The sequence below is a fragment of the Archocentrus centrarchus genome, chromosome 6 (genome assembly GCF_007364275.1).
Source record: "Archocentrus centrarchus isolate MPI-CPG fArcCen1 chromosome 6, fArcCen1, whole genome shotgun sequence".
Taxonomy (NCBI): domain Eukaryota; kingdom Metazoa; phylum Chordata; class Actinopteri; order Cichliformes; family Cichlidae; genus Archocentrus; species Archocentrus centrarchus.
Window position 1 is genome coordinate 29,469,816 of NC_044351.1, and position 23,116 is coordinate 29,492,931.

The 23,116-nt window shown below is 39.1% G+C and overlaps 1 protein-coding gene across 3 annotated transcripts in view; it reads right to left on the reverse strand.

Moving 5' to 3' along the window:
- Positions 1–8,437: 8,437 nt before the first annotated feature.
- The window catches only part of LOC115782125 (solute carrier family 66 member 2), a 52,338-nt gene continuing 37,659 nt past the window's right edge, over positions 8,438–23,116 (reverse strand). For all 3 annotated transcript variants that reach the window (XM_030732152.1, XM_030732151.1, XM_030732154.1), the window contains exon 5: positions 8,438–12,782. In XM_030732152.1, the coding sequence (XP_030588012.1) occupies positions 12,608–12,782 (175 nt within the window). In that variant the 3' untranslated portion in view covers positions 8,438–12,607. The remainder of the gene's footprint in view (positions 12,783–23,116) is intronic.

Genomic DNA, 23,116 nt, shown 5'->3' on the forward strand with positions numbered 1-23,116 from the left:
GATGGAGTTTCGTCAGTTGACTTCTTTCATTTAAATGTCCAAGTAGCCCATGACAGTGACTTGGCATTCACACCTGAACAGAAATATATTTTTATTTTTTTGACATTAAATCAATAAAAAACAGTGAGCTGGTAGAGATGGCTGAGGAGAGGGAGGTCTGGGCTTCTCTGCTTAGGCTACTGTCCCTGCAACCTGGCCCTGGATAAGTGGAAGAAAATAGATGAATTGCATTTAAAAACTGGCTTTACATGGGATTCAAACCCCAGTTTACCCTGTGCATCTTTCTTCTTACATGGACTTTTTCACTCTTCCCACCACTCACCTCATCTTTTGATTGGACAAAGTCTCCCATCACTGGCCAGATTTTCTGAAGCCTGAATGCAGAGCACAGATGAGGCCACTTTCAGACCACTTAAGTTACAATATGCTGAAAGATACACATCTTTTAACCAGTGATGCCAAAAACATGACAGAACCCCCAGCTTTAATAAACATTATTGCAAAATTAAGTTGCAATACAGTTGTATGATATAATACAGATCGAAGGTTATGTCACTTTTTAAACTGAAAGGAACTGGCAGCACACAGCTGGCTTAGAGAGCAGAAGACAACTGTGTAGGAATGCCTATACAGCTTCTTTATTTTACCTCACTTTACTCTGTCAAAACAATGCCATGGCATTACAGGCAGTGAGGAGCAGCAGGACACATTTATCATAACCTGCTTCAACCGGTTACTGAAGGAAAGTTTAGTCTGGAGACTCTCTAATGCCATCATATCCTAATAGGAAGTCTCTACCTCGCAGTGCTGTGCTATAACTGAACCACAGGGTCAATCTTTGACAATTATTGTGGTAACATACTGATACGGAAATATAGACATTTGGATAATAAACTTGACGATTTATGCTGTTTACTTATTATTATTTTACATATTTTTTCTAGCATTAAGATGCAGTACTCAGGTATTAAAGTAGCATTAATCAGCATTAGCATGTAGCTAATGCTAGGTTAGGCATGGCTTCTTTTACATGGTTAGTTTATGTGATTCCATATATTTCATTATTGATGGGTCTATAGACTATATTTGTCAATCATCCCCAGAATTAAAACATTTATAACAATGCAAATTGGCATCACATAATTATCATAATTTATTTTCTGAAAATTTGATGTTTTGTGTTCAGCGCTTTTAGTTTTGCTGTAACATTTTCCAGTTGTGACATTAAGCATCTCTCTTCATTATCCAGAGAGGACTGTATAATGTTTTTTTTTTTTTTTTTGAAAAGATTAGTTTAATGAACTTGTGTATCTGCACTGACTTCCAGCATGCAACTAATGATTATCAGTGACTTAATGTCAAGAGGCTCTGCAGAAGTTGATGTTATCTTGGTATGCACATCACACAGATAACCTTTGGATAAATCCCCATCAGCCACATGCTCTGCAATGTGCTAGAAAGCCTGAGATCATCAAGCTAATGCAGTATCATAACATGCAAATGAGTTCATCAGTGATAGTCAGTAATGGTGTGTAAAACCTACCGACTGTAAAATATTGCAGACAGCCACTCTGCCTTTTTCTCAAGCAGTGGTGGGAGGAAATAGGTTTGTTGCTGATGGCCATGAGGGTTGTGACCCATATCATCATCATCATCATCTTCATCACTGTCATGTCTTGCATAGTCTGCATCATCATCATCATCATTCTGGCTTAAATCACCTGTTCAAAAGAGAGTTTGGGGGCTGGTAATGATGTTGGTGGTACAGTACACGCAGCGCCTTTGTTTCATAAATTTCTTTAAGCATAAAAAAGGCAATGTAATGACCTCACCTGAGAGCAGAAAATAATGTTCTGCTTAACTGCCAGATTAGATGAGGTTTAATTTGAATCTCAATTGAAGCATAAAAACAGAGGGAGGAAGGTGAAAAAGAAACCTGATGTAGGGGGGCTGCAATTGATTAAAATGTTTCACAAAAAGGGAATGCAATGAAGGTGAGGGTATTGACCTCAATCTAATCCTGAGCTAATTGCTTTGGGAATGGAGGAATTGAGTGTGAATGTGAAAAGGGTTGTGGAAAAAGCCCTGCTGTCTTCATCTGACCCTAACCGGCCAACGAGTCTGTGAGGACTTAGGAATTTACGTTAAAAAAAAAAAACGCAGTTGAAGGTTTCAGGAAATCTCCCCCATCTGCTGCTTTTTCTGTGGCAGTTTGTCTTAGTGAGGAGAAAACAGCTGGCATGTGTGTATCTATGTATATGTGTATGTGTGGGGGGGTGGGTGGATGAGTAGATATGGTTATGAGTGTGCTGCATGCGTGACCTTCCATACCAATAGCAAATAGAGGAAAGAAAGCAGTGGAGTGCTGCCGAAGCAATCATGAGGCAAAAGAGACTGTGGACTGCAAATACACCCATACAATCACAAGCACGCACACACACGCACACACTTCTCTGAGCCAGAGAACATATGGGCAAACAACACAAAATGCTACCTATTCAGTCCCAAATTGAGGGCCAGCTGTGGCACACTGACAAGGTGGATATTTCACTGTGGGCTTGCACTCCTCTCTATTAAACTAACTTATGGAGTCATTTAATGTAGCTCCAAAGGAAGAGTGGTTTGGGGTGCTGGTGCTGGTAGTAGAGGCAGGGAGGCAGTTACAATGGCTTTCTGAAATATAATATGAAATACAACATGCATTCCTGACTGCAGCTGACTAAAAGTTACATTTATTTTCAAAAGACTGTACCACATTAACTCACATTTTATATAGACCTTCAATAAAAGTCAGTACTATATATTTTCATCAGTGTCACATGAACATTTTTTTCTTTACTTTTGACTGTGAGTTCTAAGTTTGTTTTTTTAATTCTGTGTAAAGCTGTTTGGTTGCCTGAATTCATGTCTTTTGGGATGTGTGAAATAAAACCAAAACAAACATTTCAAGTCACACATTTTAAAGCCAATGTCAAACACTTTTGTCTTCCACTTGACATTGCTCTTATGCATTGAACCAAACTGATAAATTTTGTGTTTGCCAAACACTTAAATTTCTTCTGTTGTCTTCCCCTTTCTGAAGCCAGCTGTGGCTTATCTGTTTACTGGCAGACTGGCTCCACTGTAACAACTAATGTCCTCATTCTACCTAACATGACACTTGCTATACTGCATTCTCCATCATGATAGACAGCATACACCCACATGAGTGCACACACATGATGCGTAGCCTGCAGGCACACACACTCCAAACACCATATGAAGAAGAAAAAAAAGTGTCTAGAACGTCAGAAACACAAGAACCTGTCCCCTTCACTGGGCTCATGATTCCAAAATAAATCTGAGTGAGAAGGAGATGATGCAAAAAGAGCTATTTGGCCATCTGTGGACTCGATCTTCAGATGGAGAAATGTCAGTGAAAGCAAAGAAAAACATGAACTCCACAGGGGAACAGTTGGTGAAGCAAGGGCAATGTTTATCCCAAAGGAGACTTAGATAAAAATAAGCCTTTTTATTACAAAACAGGCAGCAGCATCCCATCTCGTATAGAGGTCAGTGCATAAGGCATCATTCAGAGTATTTTTAAGATCTACTGTGTGACCTGCTCTCTGATCTGTTTGGTTTTGATCTCCTGGCTGGTGTAATGTTCCAGATGACACCATGAGATCCATCAGAGGAGTTTGATCTTCAGTCTTTAGGGTCATTCCTTCCTGTTCATGTCATGCTGAGCTGCACTTGCTCTCTACACCATCTGCCCACTTTAGGCTTTCATGGTTTACCTATCCTATGCTGACCAAGCACTGCTAAGATTAAACAGAGTAGCATATGTAAACAATAAAATGGCTCCAAAGTGTATATATATTTATGTATAATGTATATATATTTATACATTTCCCTGACATCCATTGGGAGGTGTGTCAGAAATGGCATCCAGTGTAAAAATTGGATAAATGAAATGTAGAATAATAGATATTTCAAAGAATATCCAATGAAGAGAGGAGCTGAGCTGTCAACTGATCACCACCTGGTATGAATTGGATCAGGTGGTGGAGGAGGATGCTGGACAAACAGATAGACCGTTAACACCTGTCAGAGGCCCCAGTCAGTGAGATCTTCAACTTCCACCTCAGGCATAACTTCAACAACATTCCAAGGGAGGCTGAGGACATTGAGTCAGAATGGACTATGTTCCTTAACTCCATTGCTGAGGTTGCTGCACAGAGCTACGGCTGTAAAATGGTTGATGTCTGTTGAGGTAGTAATCCCCGAACCAGATGGTGGACACCAGAGGTGAAGGGAGCCATCAAACTGAAGGAGTCACTTCAGGACTTGGTAGACACACCTCTGCAACATCACGTGGAAATCTGGGATGGTGTCTCTAAGACTGGCAGATTGAAGGGGGATTGGAGGGTGTGCTCCAACTATTGGGGAATCACACTCCTCAGCGTCCCCAGGAAATCTATACAAGGGTGCTGGAAAGTAGAGTTTGTCCGTTAGTCGAACCTCAGATTCAAGAGGAACAATGTGGTTTTCAACCTGGTCATGGAATGCTGAACTAGCTCTGCGGGGGAGGTGTCTGTCCCATTGTTGTGAGCCATTCAGTCCCTGTACAACGGCAGTGAGAGCCTGGTCCACATTTCTGGTAATAAGTCAAACTCATTTCCGGTGGGTGTTGGCCTCTGCCAGGTCTGCTCTTTGTCACTGATTCTGTTTATAATTTTTATGTAAAGAATTTCAAGGCACATCATCTGCTTTTTGAGTTTTGTGCTTTTTGCAGATGATATGGTCCTGTTGACTTCTTCAGGTGGTGGTCTCAAGATCTCAATGAAGCAGTTTGCAGGCAAGTGTGAAGGGGCAGTGGATGGATGGATGGATGGATGGATGGATGGATGGATGGGACAGTAATATTCCAATGAAACTTATCCAGTTGATTGCTCACATTACATTAAGACAGTTATTTTTCATATTAGAGTTTTGTAAAATATTTAAATTTGCAAATGAGGTATTAGCTCATTAAATATACACTTGTTTTCTTTCTTTTCAAATTGAAGTAATAAGAAAAAAGTTCAGTTTCTCTTTAGTAAATCTTACATTAATGGAGCAAAGCTAGTGAGCTAGCTCACTTGTTCTGCACTGCGTCATACACATACAGCATGCCTCAGGTTTCTCTCATCATACACCAGGCACACCCTTCCAGTTCAGTGTTCTACTTAAGCTGCAAATTTCACATTTCTGCCTCCATGTCAGTGCCACTGCAATGCACCACTGCCTGCTGTTTCAACCCATCTGAAAAAAGCAAAGGAAGTTTTTGGTAACCTAAACATGAGCTAATACTATATAATGAAATTATATATATACATATATTAGCAATGTGCAAAAGTTTTAAGGCACTCCTAATTTCTTTGATTTGTTTTATTATTTTTATTATTTAGTATTTATTCTCTGCTGCTGATACATGAAGGATGCAGGTCTACACTGACAAACATAAATGTAATATTAATATTGTGATATCCCCTTTGTTATGTAGTATAAATTGAAACCTGAAGTAGCCGTATCAGAGGATATATTTGGTACATTCTTTTAAAAAGAAGGGTATACGGAGGTCAGCGCCATTTTTTTTCCATTAAATTCTCTTAACACCTGAATTTTTAAAGATACCTGAGTGTTCTTTACACTTTGTCTCTTTTGGGTACTTTGTCCTTCTCTTTCTCCCAGCACTTCCACTGTTCTCCGCAGTCTGTGACCTAGGAACAACCTCATCCATCTTGAGAGTTTGATCCTGTCCTGCTGTGCCCGGCCTGTCATTACATGCCTAGGGGGTTGACTGTCCTGGACTGCAGGAACATGAGGCTGCTCTAAACCTGAGCCATCTGGCTATGCTACATTTCCCAAAAGCATACAGTTTGACTTGTACTTTGTCTTTTCCTCTGGTGCCTTATAAATTCTGTACTTTACTCTTGTGTGTTCAGTGTTAACCCTGCTATCAGCTTTGTAGCTGATGACAGGGCAGCAGTTTCTCTGTAGTGAATTGTTCTGTGGCTTGTTTCCATTTTACTGCTGTTTCTTCTTCCATTTATTGCTCAATCTCCAGGCTATAGAACATCCCAGACTGGATGACCATCTGCTTATCAAATTCCCAAACTACAGTGGTATTTTTCTGTCTGTGCACCAAGAGAAGAGTCTTTGATGACAATCATCCATGTTTCTACCAAAAAAGGTGTCTAGAGTCATTTGCAGAAATGGTTTGTACATGAAATGAGCAGTAAAATGCTTTTATTAGTCTTGATGATGAGATAAGGAGCCAATTTTTCTCTCATTCTCCAGTGGAAGAGCTCTCAAAGCTCCAATGTTCACATACCTGTGCCTTTTATTATAAGACAATCTGCCTGCTTTGAACTTGAATTTTTAGAGATGAGTTTTATCCCATTCTTTCCCCTGCTCTGCTTAAAGCTTTCATCAATGATTTTTCTGGCCTACTTTTTGCAGTGGGAAAAAAGGAAAAGATGAAGTGATGTTCCTACAAATCCTCTGTAGCCAAGAGTGGAAACCTTCATGCAATAAGAAATGGATGTTGTCCATTTTCCAACATGCCCTTTTAGGGATTATGCTGAACTGATGTAAGACAGGCTTTTCAAAACAAACACATCTGGCTGCTGTTGATTAAAGTGCACAACGTTATCCAAATAAGGGATAACTTTGGAAAGGAGACAGTCACTGCAGCCCTTCGTGATAGTTTGGAAGCAAATCATGTATTACATCAACCCGTTGGCAACAGTCGAGGAAGCATTTAAGTGTTGTGATGAACAGTCGAACCTGTAAGTTATTTTGAGCCAAATCAATAGGTTACATTATACATCAAAATGTGACAAGAAACAGAGATTTAAACTGTCATTTTTTTTTTTTTTAATTTTGGAAGGAGTACTATAGAGGTAGTACTATTCATTACACTGTTCAATGAATATGGGCATAAGAGACAGCTACAGGACCATTTCCATAGTAACTAAAGCACTGTCCTGGAAGGTCCCGGATTCAAATCCAGTGACTGGCTGGGGCATTTCTGTGCAGAGTTCGCATGTTCCTGCATGTATTCCCTCTGGGGTCTCTCACAGTCCAAAGACATGTATGTTAGGTGAATTGGTTATTCTAAATTGGCCATGGGTGTGAATGGTTGTTTGTCTCTCTGTGTTAGCCCTGTGATAGTCTGGCAACCTGTTCAGGGTGTGCCGTGCTTCTGGCCCCATGATGGACGGATGGATGGATGGATATAGCTACATCACATAAAAACAAGAATCAGTGTTTTAAGGAAGGCAGTGTAACAGTATCCTTCACCTAGGCTATCATTAACTACTATGCTTAGTAGGTGAATTCCAGAACACTCGATGGGGATGAAAAGTGCACTTCCTTTTGCTGCATGAAGACACACCATCATTAATAAACGGAGCAGAACAGGGCAGAGAAGCACAGATATCACAGACATGGTGCACAGGTGAACTATTTCAGCCCACCCCATCTATCATTAAAACAAGCCACTGCAAAGACAGACATGTTGGAATTATCAGCTGATGGATGGGTGGATGGAAAGAGGTAGATGATGGCAGGTAGTCAGATAGGTCCATTATGAGTAAGATTTATGATGAAACATCTTAAACCCACAGACAAAGCCATGACTGCTATCACATTATGTGAGACTAGTGAAACACACTTTACAGGCATCAGGATCCAATGTACAGTGTTCAAGTTCAAGCCAGCATTCCAGTCTATTTATTATTAACGAATGTACAAGCCAGGTCAAAATAAAGGTGCCAACAGGTGCAGCACACATGCTGTCCTTGTCCAACACTCAAACTATAGAGAGCTTCCTAATATCCACTAGATTCTGTTTAATATTTTACTATCCACACTGCAGTGCTCCTCTGTATTGCTGTCAGTTATCTTAAACCAAGTGATGTTGTAACCATCTGTGTGTGTGATGTTGAATTAAGTAGAAGGATTAAAGCCTTGGAGGGATACAAGTCTTAATTAACCCACCAATCTCCAATATCATGCATTCAGCAACAGAACAGTCTGAACTCTACCTCAGACTTTTTCATTATTTATTTGGTGCTCAATCCTTTTAAATAAAGGAATTCAAGGTTTTCCCATGGCACAGCACTTCATCTCACAGCCCTGCAGGATAGCTCTACTGGGAACTGCTCTCTAGAAAGAATTTATATACTGTATGGAATATAAAAACACATGATTCATGTCTGATGTTCCTAGTTAAGCTGTCTGAAATGTTATATTTAAGGTAGAAGCCATTTCTAAATTTTCCTCTAACTACTAAACTCGGACCAGTAGGCTTCTATTTTGTCTTTCAAACTTCTTTTTTCTTCACATGCTCTAAGACATTCACTCAGTTCACAGCGCCAAAATCCACACAGTTCTACATGTTGGAGTATAAATAGTTTATATTTGACAAAATGACAAATATTTCACATACATACAGCTGCCATCAGACAGTAAAATGACTTAGTAACATTTTTGCAGTATTTTTGCATCTCTGATGTCACTTGTATAGAATATCACAGACCTTTACATTTTACATAACCATCAGAGTTACATAATATTTTAAAGAACAGTTTGTAATTGTTTTGGTACACTTTAAAAGCCACTCTTACTTTTGTTTGTGCTTTTGGTTTAACCAAAAGGATCTTAAAGCTTGCTATTGCTGCAACTAAAATGATATATAAAATACAAAAGAATTACACAGCATATCTTGCCCATGCATGTAGAATGACATTCCAAATGGCTTTTTTTTCCTTATGAGCATTGCAGTGGAAAGACAACAAGCAGATTTACCACAATGTGAACCAAGCCATATGTGTGTTCATCTGCCCCACCGTCCTTGAGAGGAAAAGGCTACAGGGCACCCAAATGCTAAACTAAAGTCAATGCGGGTGCTATTCTGAGCCTCTGTGGAGGAAACACAATATAAAGATACACATCTGGTGATAACAGCATACATAATACAGAACAACTGCAACAGAAATACAACTGTGGTATGCAGGATAGAGGGGATAAGCCACATGCAGCAAATAGATCCAAGATATGTGGATTTGAAGAATCCATGTGGACTCAGAAAGTCTGTTAATAATGCTAAGTCTGCAGGAGTCTAAATGCAGATTTTTGTTAGTAATCATTTTCTCAAAATTATTATTAAGCTAATGGTAATGACATACTGACAGCTGCAGGCAGCCTCTGCAATGAAAATTAACCTAACTCCAACAGCGGGTAATTTAAATATGATGCTCACTGAGATAAACAGGTATAGATCAACTGATCGAAACTGGTGAGGTAAAAGGCTGAAAGGTTCAATCAGCTTGAAACTTTATTACACAATTAAATCATGCAAGTGGAAAAGTAAAAAGAAACCTGTTATGACTACTGATCAGCTGCTGGGACTGATTTATTTTACCCTTCAGTGGTTTTGTAGGAGGAAACTATCAGGGAACAGGTGATAGAACCACAACTCACCTTAAGGCTATATGGTTTAATTGCTGTTTCAATTATAGACAGAGTCTCTGACTAAAATACATGTGAACTACTTTGCATATTGATAAGCTGCAGAGCATGCAAAGTTGAACTGTTTCTGTTATGACTGTGAGGTTTCCCCAAAACCTATTAGACAGAGACAGGATTCAACTGAAAACACGAAGCTTGTGGAAAACATGGGCGATAACAGAATGAAATGAGAGGTAAAGTAAAAGATGGTCACAGTCGTCACAGTTTATAAAATTCCTTTTTCCAGCCACTACTGCCTCTAAGTCACAGCTCATCAGTGCTTTTACATGCAAGCATGAAGGAACTGAGATAAACAAAAGGTTGCGTGCATTACATAAATTTCCTCCATCTAACAGAGCCTTCCTATGTGAATGGAGTCAGACAAATTGGTCGGACTTTCTGAGAGAGCATGTGGAGTCATTTTTATTGATTTTCTTTCTTTTTTTTGTAGCTATTATTTGACGCACAGTTTTATACAAAAGTTCGGACACCCCTGAGAGATGTCGTCAGCTAAAAGTCATTCTTCAAAAGTGAATGGTCATTTTTTTCTTCCTTGCAGATCAGTTCATTTTGTTCAGGTTAAGAGACTGAGGGGCTGATCCAAAAGTTTCAACTTATGCTCTGTGAGATTAATGTGGAATTTCACTAGAAGATATCCTCATTCTGATCTTTAGTAGAATCCATTCTTACCTTTATTCAGACAGTGAATTTCTGAACCACTGGCCCAATTCCATTACATATAGCTCTGGGCATATGGGCCCTGCCTGAAAACCAGTGTTAAATGAAGCTTTATAGGATGCAAAGACTGGGAATCATTCTTTTGTGTGTTAAACAACATCAGGCTTGACTTAAATTTGGTTTCCTAACTCTGGAAAATATGTATCTTAAATATTGTTAAAATGTATTTTTAGAATATTTTAAAAAGTGGCCATTTCATTCATAAAATGAAATATTAAGATTTGTCTGAAAGTCATTGTTAGTCAGTTAGTTAGTCATGGTTATGATTTCTATGGTTTCCCTTGAATGACATTTCTTGATGACATTTCAGACTGTGGAAATGATGAGCTGGAAGCATTTTGAAATCTTTTTATAGCATCCTCCTGTTTTGCAGGCATCAGTTAACTTCAATTTTAGACCCTCAGTTAGTATCTTACAGATGCCCGTGGTTGCTGAGTGTTACCACAGATACTTGTGTTACCACAAGCCAGGTCAGAGTAAGAGATTTTTTCAGCTTGAGAGCTTTAAGCTATTTTCTAAGTGTTTTACAAGGAAATTAGTGCACATACGCCTGATTATGTTTTAAAATGAGGGAACACATTTGGAAATACACATAATTGGTCTGTGGGTCTGGAGCAATGTGACCAGAAAAACAATAATTTTTGCATCACCTAACCCAGCCGCCTGCACCAGCCTAGTTTAGTTTGACTGAGTGTGCTATTAAAATCACAGCAGAAGAGTGTATTAATGAGTCAATCAGAAAAGAAAATGGTTATTAAAAGAACTGTTATTTCCTGTTCCTGCTTAAATAAAATCGCCTAATGGCTTTGACTTAATGATGAAGTTAAAAAAAGAGAAGAAAATAAAGATAGTGAAACCATAACTTTGTATAATAGCAGTGACCTGGCTCCACCTGCTCCATCACTCATCTGCACTATGGCAGGGTGTCCAAACTTTTGCATGTGCCATAATTACAGTTTAATATTTTTATTTCTTTAAATTGATTATAAAAAACACTGAAGTTTGAATTATGCTGCATTCTTTAAAGATTGTACCAGTTCAATACTGTATAGTTATTATTCGGAGATGATGCGGGTAGAACATTAAGCTCTGTTCTTCTAAAGCCAATATGAAGGCCCAAAGAAAAACAAATTAAAGTGCAATTTTTTAAAAAGAAATTTCTATATTGTCCATAAAAAGAAATCAAATCAAATCTCACTTGGTTAGGACATGAAAAATGGGCCATTTTGTAACATAAAATACTTAATATTTACTGGGTGTGAAGGCCATTTCTTCAATAACAGATAAAGGTAAAAAATGAGGACCATCTTTCCTCCTTTTGAATGAGGAAAAAAGCAAACAAACAAAAACAAAACAGCAGGTAATGGAACAGTAAAGCAACAAATAATCACCAGATAGCACAACAGAAAAAGCAATGCCACAAAGATCCAGTAATACTGCAGTCAAGAAGGTTAGTTGCCCTGAAACCTGGTGTGCTTTTGGTGCCCACAAAATATTTTGTGCCTGAAGAATAATGCAAACCATTACAGCAGGCCAACATTTTTCACATTTCCATTTATACTTTGTGGAGACCTGTACTGCATGTCAATCAAACCACAAAACATGAAACATAACATATAGATAGATGGCCTGTGTAGATTACTCAGTGTATGCTGAAGGCCAATGACAAAAATCTATTTCAGCTACAGTAACACATCAACCAGAATGACAACCTCGCACACATGAAACACACATACAAGCACACATGCTATGTATCATGAGAACAGTCCAGTGAAGTGAGCAGTGTGAAGTGGGAGAGCCATCAGTCAGACAGCAGATTCCAGTGCAGGGCTACCAGTGCAGGAGTGGTTGTTATAGTTGCCATTACAGCAACACGTACTTGCCGTTAGTGAGCTGCCAATATGAGTAATGCATTCTCCTTAGAGTTCCTATGCCCACTACACCTCAGGGGTCCATAGGAAAGAAAATAGTAGAAAAATAAGTACAAATATACAGGCAAATGCATTCTGGGGTTAGGGCATTATTAAAGATGCTAATGGGTTTGTTCAAGGATAAATTGTGGGTAAATGGCACTTGGAGGTAACTTGGTTGGATCTGTTTGATACTTTGAAGAATAATATGAGTCAGCTGTGAACAACCCCCAACCACCAAAAAACAAACAAAAAAAAGCATAAAATCTATTTGACCTTGGCTTTGTCCTTAGTCTGGTACTAAACATTCAACTTCATCAGCATTGCAGCATTTTTTATTAAAGAGCATGTCGTCATCAGAGTCCTCGAAACTTACTCAAACAACCCGGCTCTGATGTTACTTATTGTAACAGCCGTGCTCAGCCCAGCTTGTCCCGTGTGTCTTGGCTGTAAAACAGGACCTGGAGGAGGATGGCAACATCAATCAGGATCTGGACTGAACCACACACCCAGAACTGAGTTGGACTTTCATTCATCACAAAGTAGGTGGTCTTGAAGACATCACCAGCCGTCCACAGTAGCACCATTTTCACACTGGAGCAATGGAGACACAAAAAGACACAGGCAAAGTATGAGCTTGCTTCAAAGAATTTACATTTTGGTAACTGGCCTCAGCACCTTTCTTACTCTGGGTTTTATAAGATGATAGATAACATACTCATGTTAGCATGCCAACATAGCTGGAGCCAGTTAGCATAACTCAGCATAAAGCTAAACAATATGAACCTGTTTGCCAGGCTGTATTTGAGCGTACCTACCAGCTTATTAACTCATTAACTAATCATTAATGAATATGGTATAGATTATTTGTTTAGTTTGTACTGAAAACAATTCCATGCAATTCCATGTCAGGAATTGCCATTAGGAAGGGCTGTGAGTGAGAAAATGTATTTACTGGCAACCAAAGAATATTCCTGGATGCTCATAGTCGTAGCCAAGAGGTAAACCAGCACAAACAGCCCTGTGAAAAAGAAAGTTTTTACAGGACTCTCTGCAGTCCTGTGAAACACAAGGTACTAAATTGAGGTCTGGACTTTAGGATACTGCAATACCTTGATTCTCTTCTTTTTTCAGCCATTCTATTGTAGACTTGCTGGTGTTATTGGGATCATTATTCCACCAAATGGCCTAATTTGGGCCAAGCTTTAGCTGTTGGACAGATGGCCTCGCATTTAACTCTAGAATACTTTAGTATACAGAGGAGTTCATGATCAGTTCAGTGAGTACAAGGTGTCCAAGTCCTGTGGCTGTAAAAAGCGCCCAAATCATCTCTCCTCCACTGTGCTTGAGATGTTTGTGCTAATATGCTCCATTTGGTTTTTGCCAAATGTAATATGGTGCTTTATGGCCAAACATCTCCACTTTGTTTTTGTCTGTCCAAAGGAGATTGTTCTAGAAATCTTGTAGTTTGTTCATATGCAACTTTCTGTGCTGCCATATTCTTTTTATAGAAAAGAGGTTTTCTCCTGGCAACCCTTCCAAACAAGCCATACTTTTTTTTCTACTTGTACTGTCATGAGCTTTAACATTTAACATGCTAACTGAGCCCTGTAGTCTGTGATGCAGCTCTTGGGTTTTTTGCAGTTTTCTCTGAGTACTGCACAGTCTAACCTGAGGATGAATTTGCTGGGAAGATTGTGGCATAGTGTCAACACACACCTGAATGTTCCAGACCAGCAAACTGCCAAAACCTGTGCTTCATAGAGGTAGTCACACTTGCTACTTGATTTATATGGTGCACAATTTTCCTGTTGATGAGCCCTCCCCAAAGAACCCAAACTAAAATAAAATAAATTCAACAGAAAAATAATGGCACTATCAGCCAAAAGTCTGGTCTTTTTTATTTGAAAACTGATTTTTTTTATTTTTTTTTTGGTTTGTTCTTGATTAAATTCCTGCTGACTAAGAAGCAGCAGGAAAGGCAGTGAAACAAACATTAGGCAGACTGAAGTTTAGTCTAAACTTCTGATTGATCAGACCAAGTTAGAGAAAGCAAGGGAAAGGCGAAGACACGAACAAAGACTGTCTGAGACACAGGGGTGGAGAAGAAAGACACTCATCATCTGCCAAACTGGCAGCCTGTACCTAACACAGGACCTTGAAGGAGTCATCTGAAGATTTGCAAAAAGCATCAGAGTATAGAAATCATCCTCTTATCACTGCTTATGGTACTATTCCATCATTTATTCATCCTTCACCAGTTTTTTTCCACACAGCTCTCTCAAGCTTTCTCCTTCCTCCTCTTTTTTTCCTTTTTGATGCAGTCTTGACTCATTTACCATCAAGTTCCTTTAACTCTTACCCTTCATGCTCTATGCTCTTACCTCACTCCCACTCCACCTACTCTCTGCTCTCTCCTCTATTTTTTTATTCTTGCTTCCTGGACAGTAAAGTCCCATAGGCATGAATGTAATATGAGTTTATTCTTTTTATTAAAGCTGACTCGGCCTGGCCAGGACAATCAGTCATCAGTGAGACATACAGTAAGGGTCTCACAGGAGGGGGTGAGGGAGTGGAGAGAGACAGAGAGACCGTAGAGAACAGAATTCATCTAGCATGCAGTAAGAAAGAGACAGGGCTAAGACAACCCAACCACCAGAGAGAAAGTGAGGGACCTCTGTGAATGGGAAGACCTCTCTGAGATAGCTATGGATGATGAGTATGTATGGGGTAGATGCAGCCTAATGACTATGGGGACAGCAGTCCTGCACTATCCTTCAGCTACCCTTGCAGAGTGGCATCAAACTCTCCCCTGGGCTGCCTTCAGGCTCTCATGAGAAACCAAAACATTAGTGGCAAACCAGCTTGCCCTGCCATGGAAATGGCAGCAAAATTAGGGCAATGACTATACTAAATGTAGACAATGCAGGTGATGTGTCTTTGTGACTCTATGAGACTGATATTTCTGATTTTACATTATAGGCTTACAAAACCACAAATGATGCAATTTTAACACCATTTAGACAAATTTCTTACTTAAAATAACAGGTTCGTTTGAAGGTGACATCCTTTTAACCAAGTGTTATTATTTGGACAAATGGGCCAGTATCAGATCAAGGGAAAGTTAACTCACTGCAGTAAGCACTGGAATGAGTCCCCAAGAATTCATGAATCTACACTCTCTATTTTCTCTGTACACAAATGACACCATCACCTCACCACCCTACCATTTACACATGAATGTTAAAACTTTGATTTGTAATTCATTCCAGATCAGCCGGAGATTACATGTTCCTATACATGCTCATAAGATTGCACAGGACACTAACAAATATATGAAGGTTTACTTTTACAGTGAGCTTAAATGATTTATTTATATTGGATTTGTGATAATATATCAACCACTCTATTCCTTCAGAGGCTTTTATGTCTGCAGAAATATGAGACTCACTTTTTCCATTTAATGTTAAGATATAACCTTGGTCCCTCGAGAAAGTCTTTTCACTGGGCAGCCAAATTAATAACCCCTCTGGGCACTTATTTTGAAACCTCTAATTGATATGAATGCAGAAAGAGTCATAATTGTAATTTCAACCATCAGCAGGACTTAAAAACTGCATCTACAGGTACTGATTAAAGAAAAAAAAAATGCTTTAAGTTTGGCATCTTTGCCCACAATAACCTTTAAGAGGTTACACTTCTATTATGCTTGTGCAAAATTACACAACATTTATGTGTAAATGTCTAAATTTCTATTGAGTTTTCTTAGAGAGCCAAAATTCTCAGTTACATTCTCTCTTGTATTACCAACTTAATTCTGAAAATTTAAGGCTTTGGAAATGCTAACAATCTTAAGCAAATTAAATAATTTTAAGTAGACTGTAATTCAGCAGGCAAAACTTAATTTATCTGGTGCTTCATATAAGTCAATCGCTCAAACCATGCTAATAATCTTATCTACCCATATCTTATACTTACCACACCATAAAATAGGTTTTTCTAATTAAACAAATTTAGGCACTTTTTGCATCCAAAGCTCAAACTGGTTCCAATACAAGATATTAAAAAAAAGTCAACAATACAAAGCACAAAACACAGCTCTGGTTCTTGCCAATATTGCCCAACTGGCTTCCTCCAATTTAACAACCACGGGCTCTTATAAGAATGAGGCTATTTCCACTTCTCCCAAAGGCTGATCAGGGAGTGCTTGTTTAGAGCACATTTGAGTCTCAGTGGTATGTTATGCTCCCCTAACAATTTAAGCTTTCGAGGTAAACAAACATAAGGTTTGATTGAACTGCTCCAAAAATAAGCGTGCTAAAGAATTTCAAATCGTTGTGCTTTTACTTCACACTTTCTCTCTCAGAGATGTCAGTATTCCTCAGGGAAAATACTTGGTTTTTGTTCAACTGAAGTTCTTTTTCTTCAAAGAACACTCTTCACTGAAGTTCAGATTTTTTTTTCTTTCGTTTTATCTCTCTTCTTAATTTTTTCCTTTCTCTGGGCCACTTTTTTCCTTTTCTCCATTGTCCTGCACAGCTGTCATCTTTGTTTTTACAGACTCTGTCATTCCCTTTACTCTGCTCCCCTCTATAGTATAAAATGGAATGAAGTTTTATCTCATTATTTTTATTTAGCCGCTACTGTGAACCATGATGAAAGCCAAATAATGTGTTTTATGGCACAGTAAGTTGTGCCAGCTGGATTAATAGGACACCAAATGAGGAAGCTAGAATACATGCACATCCTATACTTAAATAAAGGTAATAATAAATCATTCCTCCAAAATACCAATATACACCATAAATATGTACTGGCAATATTAAAAGTAAAAATAAATAAATAAATAAAAGTACTCAATATAAAAATTTGTTTCTATGACTTTCAGCTATTTAACTGTGAATTTAGGCATAAAGTACCATGTTTCCTATCTCTTGCCAAGACTGGATGTGCCTTGTGAAGGACAGAATATTTGAGGTCAAGGGTTAATGTAGTTAAACTTAAAGAGGGAAGTGATTTCTGCTATAAAAGAAAGTAGACCAACTGTCTTCAATGGGAAAAATGAAACAAAAAAAAAGTGGCACCATTTAATACATTATATTAATTGCAACAAAATGTAATGATAATGAAGCACATGAATTGCTGAAATTTAAACCCAGGATCAGAATGAGGAAGAGTATCTTCCACACACAATACGTCGACCCTTGAAGCAGATGGGTCCCAGCAGCAGAAAACCACAGTGGATCCCCTTTGTGGCTGCTAAGAACAGGAAAATGAGGCTACAACTCACACCAAAATTGGACAACAGAAGATTGGAAAAGCATTGCTTGGTCGATTTCTGCAACAATGTTTGGATGGTAGGATCAAAATTTGGCATAACCAACACAAAAGAATGACTCTATCCTGCCATGTATCAAGAGTTCAGGTTGTTGCCGGTGGCGTAATGGTGTGGAGGAACTTTTCTTGGCACATTTTGGGCCCCTTAGTAGCAAAGCAGCATCATTTAAATGCCACAGCCTGCCTGAGAATTGTTGCTGACCATGTTATGAGTACAGTGTACCCATCTTCTGCTTCCAGAATGATAACATGCCATGTCACAAATCTCAAATCTTCTCAAACTGCTTTCTTGAGCAAGAAAATGAGTTCACTGCACCCAAATGGCCGCCGCAGATCTCAATCCAATAGAGCACCTTTGGGATGTGGTGGAATGGGAGATCTGCATGATGGATGTGGACCTGTCAAATCTGCAGCAACTGTGTGATGCTGTCATGACCAAATCTCTGAGGAATGTTTCCAGCACCTTGTTGAATCTTTGCCATGAAGAGTTATGTACTAGTAAGCTGTAACTAATGAAGTGGCAGTAAGAGTGTATAACCATGCAAGATGGTGCTTAATGGGAATTTGCTTCCAAATTTTGGCACAGACCAAGAGAATTAAGCAGCTGATGGTGAAGAAGAGGAAAAAGAACACTAAAAAGTTAAAACTACAATGACGAGATCCCTTACAGGTCAAAATAATATCGTATAAAAACTTCACCTGCTGCCCCTCTAAAGACACATTATTCCTTGTTTATTTTAATGAATGTCTTTTTTTGTCCTTTGTGGCCTATAAGCTTTTTTTATTCTTTACCCTAATCACTGTCTTGGTTTTTCCTGCTACCCTCTCTGCCACTCCTCAACCTTCCCTCCCTTCCTTCTCCTAACCTCATGCTACCCAACACTCCAAGCCCAGCTTTGACTAATTTCTTTGCTCAGGAGACAGCAAACATCATTAATGAGGATGAGTCATTAACAATGTAATTAAGGAGAGTGGGTCATCTGTACAAGAGAGCGGGGAAAATGAAGACAAAACAGCAATTTGAGGTCGTTCATGTCTTGCAGGCACACAGGCACCAACTCACAAATGTGCTTCCCACATCTTACTGTTTGTCATGCTGGTCCCATGTTGGTCCATCTGGCAGAGATACTGTTTGTGGGGCTTGTGTTTCAGCTGACAGTTGATGAAAGACATACAGAACAAACAACTGAACTTCGTCCTGATTAAGGCTTTGAGTGCCCACAGGGAAATGGCGTGACTATGCTATTGATTGAGAATACTAAGTGAGTGACTAGCTCTGTCTCACTCACTCACACACACGCACACACACACAGCGATGACCCCTGCCCCCATGTTTTCAATCTTCGGGTGTTTCAGGTCTTTGGTGGGCAGGGCAGGATTTGTCGGTGCCAGCTGGGAACACCTGGGTCCTGTGTTCCCAGACTATAAATCTGAGGCAGGCACTTCCTTTTGGGTGATGTGCACCAGCCAGTTTGCCAACATGCCCTGTGTCACATTTGTTTTCCTTTAAGTTTTGTTACTTACTGCAACACTTACAAACATCTCCACACACATGCACACCCTACATCACTGAGCCTACTGATTTCCACACCTCATCCGTCTCTATTTCGCTTGTTTAAGTTTGTTTAATAAATAATTTTAAACTGGCAAATGGTGCGTCCACCCTTTTTGTCATGGCCTTACAAGCTTACAATCCACTTAGTGTTAAATTGTACTAAAAGAGAAACAGAAAATTTTCTTCACATTCTCACCAAAACATAGACAAAGACACACGTGCACACACATTCAGCTCAGTTCAGTTTTATTGATTACCACTGACCTGACACCTTCACTTGAGCTAAGAGGCAAAAGATGAGAAAGGAAAAGGTGAAATCTTGAACTGTGTATTTCAGGTATGGACAGGAAAATACAGAAGCAAATACACGGGAGGATGGGGGAGGTAAAATGGAAAAAAATGCCAAGAGATGGATGACAATATAACCAGGCAGGGGGTTGATAAATCTAGAGAGGTGTGAGAAACGAAGCCACCGCGATGGTTGGAGAGTGACAAGAGCGGGGAGAGCGGTGGAGAAAGAGAGAGGAGGTCTGATTGCGCTGTGTGATGGCTGTGTGGTATGTGAGCCTCACAGTAATTGTACTGTGTATTGAACGAGAGCTGTCAGGCCACCTATTAACTCCTCTAAGTGGCTAGAGTGGACAAGTAGAACACTACTACATGAAACGGGGCTGAGTGACATTTAGAAAGAGAGACAGAGAGAGGGGAGATGAAAGGAGAGAGAATGAAAAGGACATAAATGTGGTTTGTGCAATTTTTTTGATTTCACGTCCTAAATATTTGCAAAGATGTCTGGTGCATCTTTAAATGTCATTTTTGTGAAACAGTAGCTCATAGCAATTAATTTTTGAATTCCTTTACAGCTGCTAAAATCAATTACACTCTGCGTGTTAAAGTACTGTAGCACTGTGCCAAAGCTAATGCCAGACAATGTTATCTGCAACAACTCAATGACAACATAGGTAAGAAAAACAATATTTCGATTCTCTTGTATGTCCTGCACATATTGTGAAAAGACAATAAAACCTTTGACTCTGAAACTATGCTTAAGGCAGAGAAAACCTGTAATGCCAAAGAGCCTGTCAAAGGCTCAACTATGCCTGAGAAAGAATATGAGGCCTAAACAAACATTAACATTTCTGTGTGCAGACTTTTATGTGACTGTAGTGTTAATAAATTATTGTGATGGAATTAAGTTTGCAGAAAAAAAAAATCACAGTGAAAAAGTGTTGCAGACTCCAGGCCCTATATTAACCTAAAGAGCACTGCACAGGGTCTAGGCTGTGTGGACTGTGTGGGACTCTTCAAGTGCACAGCTATTTCGGTTCATGTAGGTGTCAAACTCCTGAAGAAAATATGTGGTAAGGTGAATTCCAAGTTCTTTCAGTCCATTTAGTTGAGGACTCGCTTTCTAGCTCCCGTCACCATAACACCACCAAACACGTTATTCATCAAACTGTAAGTGAGTACATTCATTATTAATTTTGCACATGAAAACAGTTTGCACGCTATGGAAAGTGCCTGAAATACTGTTTGGCCTTCTCTGAAATTATTGACCTAAATAAGATGTATTTGATTGAAATACTGTGTAATAAAACATCAGTCTAAACCAGGATACCATTTTTGGTGTAGAAGCAAGTAGCCAACAGACTCCACTTCTATAACAAATAAATTCTTCCCTCAATGCAAAACAGTAATGTAGTAATGGTACTTTTCCATTTACCTATGCAACCATGGCTGTTTTAACGAATGTGCTTGATTTAGGCAGATTTGTCACCATTTCCTGAAGATTTTTCCATGACCAAAAGCCAAATGTTGCCCTCAGTATCTCAGTGGAAAAACAGCACACGCTGTTGCTGCTGGGGAGATAAATAGGCAGATAATGAGAAACTCAACCTACAACAAGCATTAAGCTTTGAAATGGGAATGACACATTTTATGTGAGACCTAAAAAAGTCTCAATGGGAGGGGGTTAGAAGGTCGCTGTAACTGCTTGATAATACTGATACAAAGCTCTATGAAAAAAGGCACACTTGAGAAGCAGGGCCTGATGTTTAAAAGCTTTGAAGAGCTTCGGTACCCTCTTCCATCTCTCTTTTAGAGCAAACATGCATGTGTGCATTGGGTTAAAACGTGTGTCCACACATGCTGTTTTGTGTGTGTGTGTGTGTGTGTGTGTGTGTGTGTGTGTGTGTGTGTGTGTGTGTGTGTGTGTGTGTGTGTGTGTGTGTGTGTGTGTTTGTGTGTGTGTGTGTGTGTGTGCATGCATATGTGCATGTGGTGATTTAGCAGCAGGGCTGCAGCTCTCCCTGAGGGGGGTAGATAGAGAGACAAAAATCAAAGGACCCAGTAAGAGAGGAGCCTGGCTGATCTTAACCCACTAACTATGAATTATGCATGTTGATCGATCGCACACAGGCAAACACCGAAAAGTTCCCAACCTGCCAGAAAAAGATGGATTCTACTAAACAAAATGAAGCCGAATGAAGGAAAAGAGGAGAAGGGGTGTTACACAGAGTTTGCCTAAGGATATTTTATATTCCTCATTGGAGTATGTCAACAGAACAGAATAAATGAGGTGGCCTTTTAGTGCTGGGTATTTCAATATATTTATTACATCTGTAATCTCGTGTAATCTAAAAAGACAATCTAGCTTTGCTTTTCAAATAACAGATCTATCCAAAGCTATTGAGGTATTCCATGCACGGTTATCAGGAAATGTAGTGAACTCACTGGTATTAAAAGTGTAGATAGTGATTGATGGCCTTTGTTGAGTTGATTCGGATTAAAAACAAAAACCTGCTTTGGCACATAAAAGACATTAAGACTAAGCTCTCATTCATTAAAAACAAAAATAGTCAAAAACAGGCTTGAGTACTTGAGAAAATTAAATCATTTTCAAAAAAGGGAAAAAAACGTGATGAAACACAAGAGTGCCAGAACATTAAACCACCTATAGATCTCCCTCATGTTGCTAAAACAGCTTTGATCTGTTGATGTGGACTCAACATGACTCAGCAAGACCTCTGAGGGTATAGAGCGGTTTGAGACACCAAGATTTCAGCAGAAGAACCTTTCAGTTCTATAAGCTGCAAGGCTGAAAGGTGGGATGTTTTACGGTACATCCTGTACAAGCTTTGAGGATTGAGATCTGGGGAATTCGATGGCCATGTATCAAATCCTCTCCTCCAAACCTTGGAATTGTTTTTAACACGTATTTGAATTTTGAATCTCACATCTCAAGGCTCAAATCTCTCCTGGCACCCAATAACTGGAACTTTTAGTACACTTTTTAATTTTCTCCCATTTTAATTATTGTAACTCATTTTTTATGTGCATCTCATATCCTCCTTCATTTTAAAAATGTAACATATAAAGGCCTTTATGGCCAAGCTCCTTCATATATAGCAGACCTAATGAGACCTTATTCCAGCGGTGAGCCTCGCTGATCATCTGATCAGGGTCTTTTAACTGTTCCACACACTTATTTTAAAACCAGAGGTTTTTATTGTGACATTATGTTGGCACCAACTTCTGTGACAAGAAGAACAAGAACTTCTGCAAGAGATGGTAAATCCCAAGAAAACCCTTATCAATATCATCACTCTGTAATTAACTGTAAAATACTGCAATTAATTCATAAAGAAATTAATAACAGAATTGTGGCAACATCCTTGGAAAAAAATACTACGCTCCAAGTATATCCAGATGTAGATGAGCATCGCTGACTGCAAGTTATGAACCCAAAGATAGCAGAATCTCATAACACACTGTTATGCTGGTTAAAAAGCAACATATTTGGCTAGTTGAGTGTTTTTAAGAAATTAAGTGCTTATTGTTAAAAAAAAAAAAAAAAAACAGATTTCAAACAAGTGTCTGTACTACCCCATTCACAAGAAAAGCAAAACTGTCTCTAACCAGATTAGAAGATAGAGAGGTAAGAGCCTCAGTGAACAACGAAGCAAAAGAAAAAGTACACCAGTCTCTAGATTGAGAAACGGACGCCTCACAGGTTCTCGACCGGCAACTATTTTAA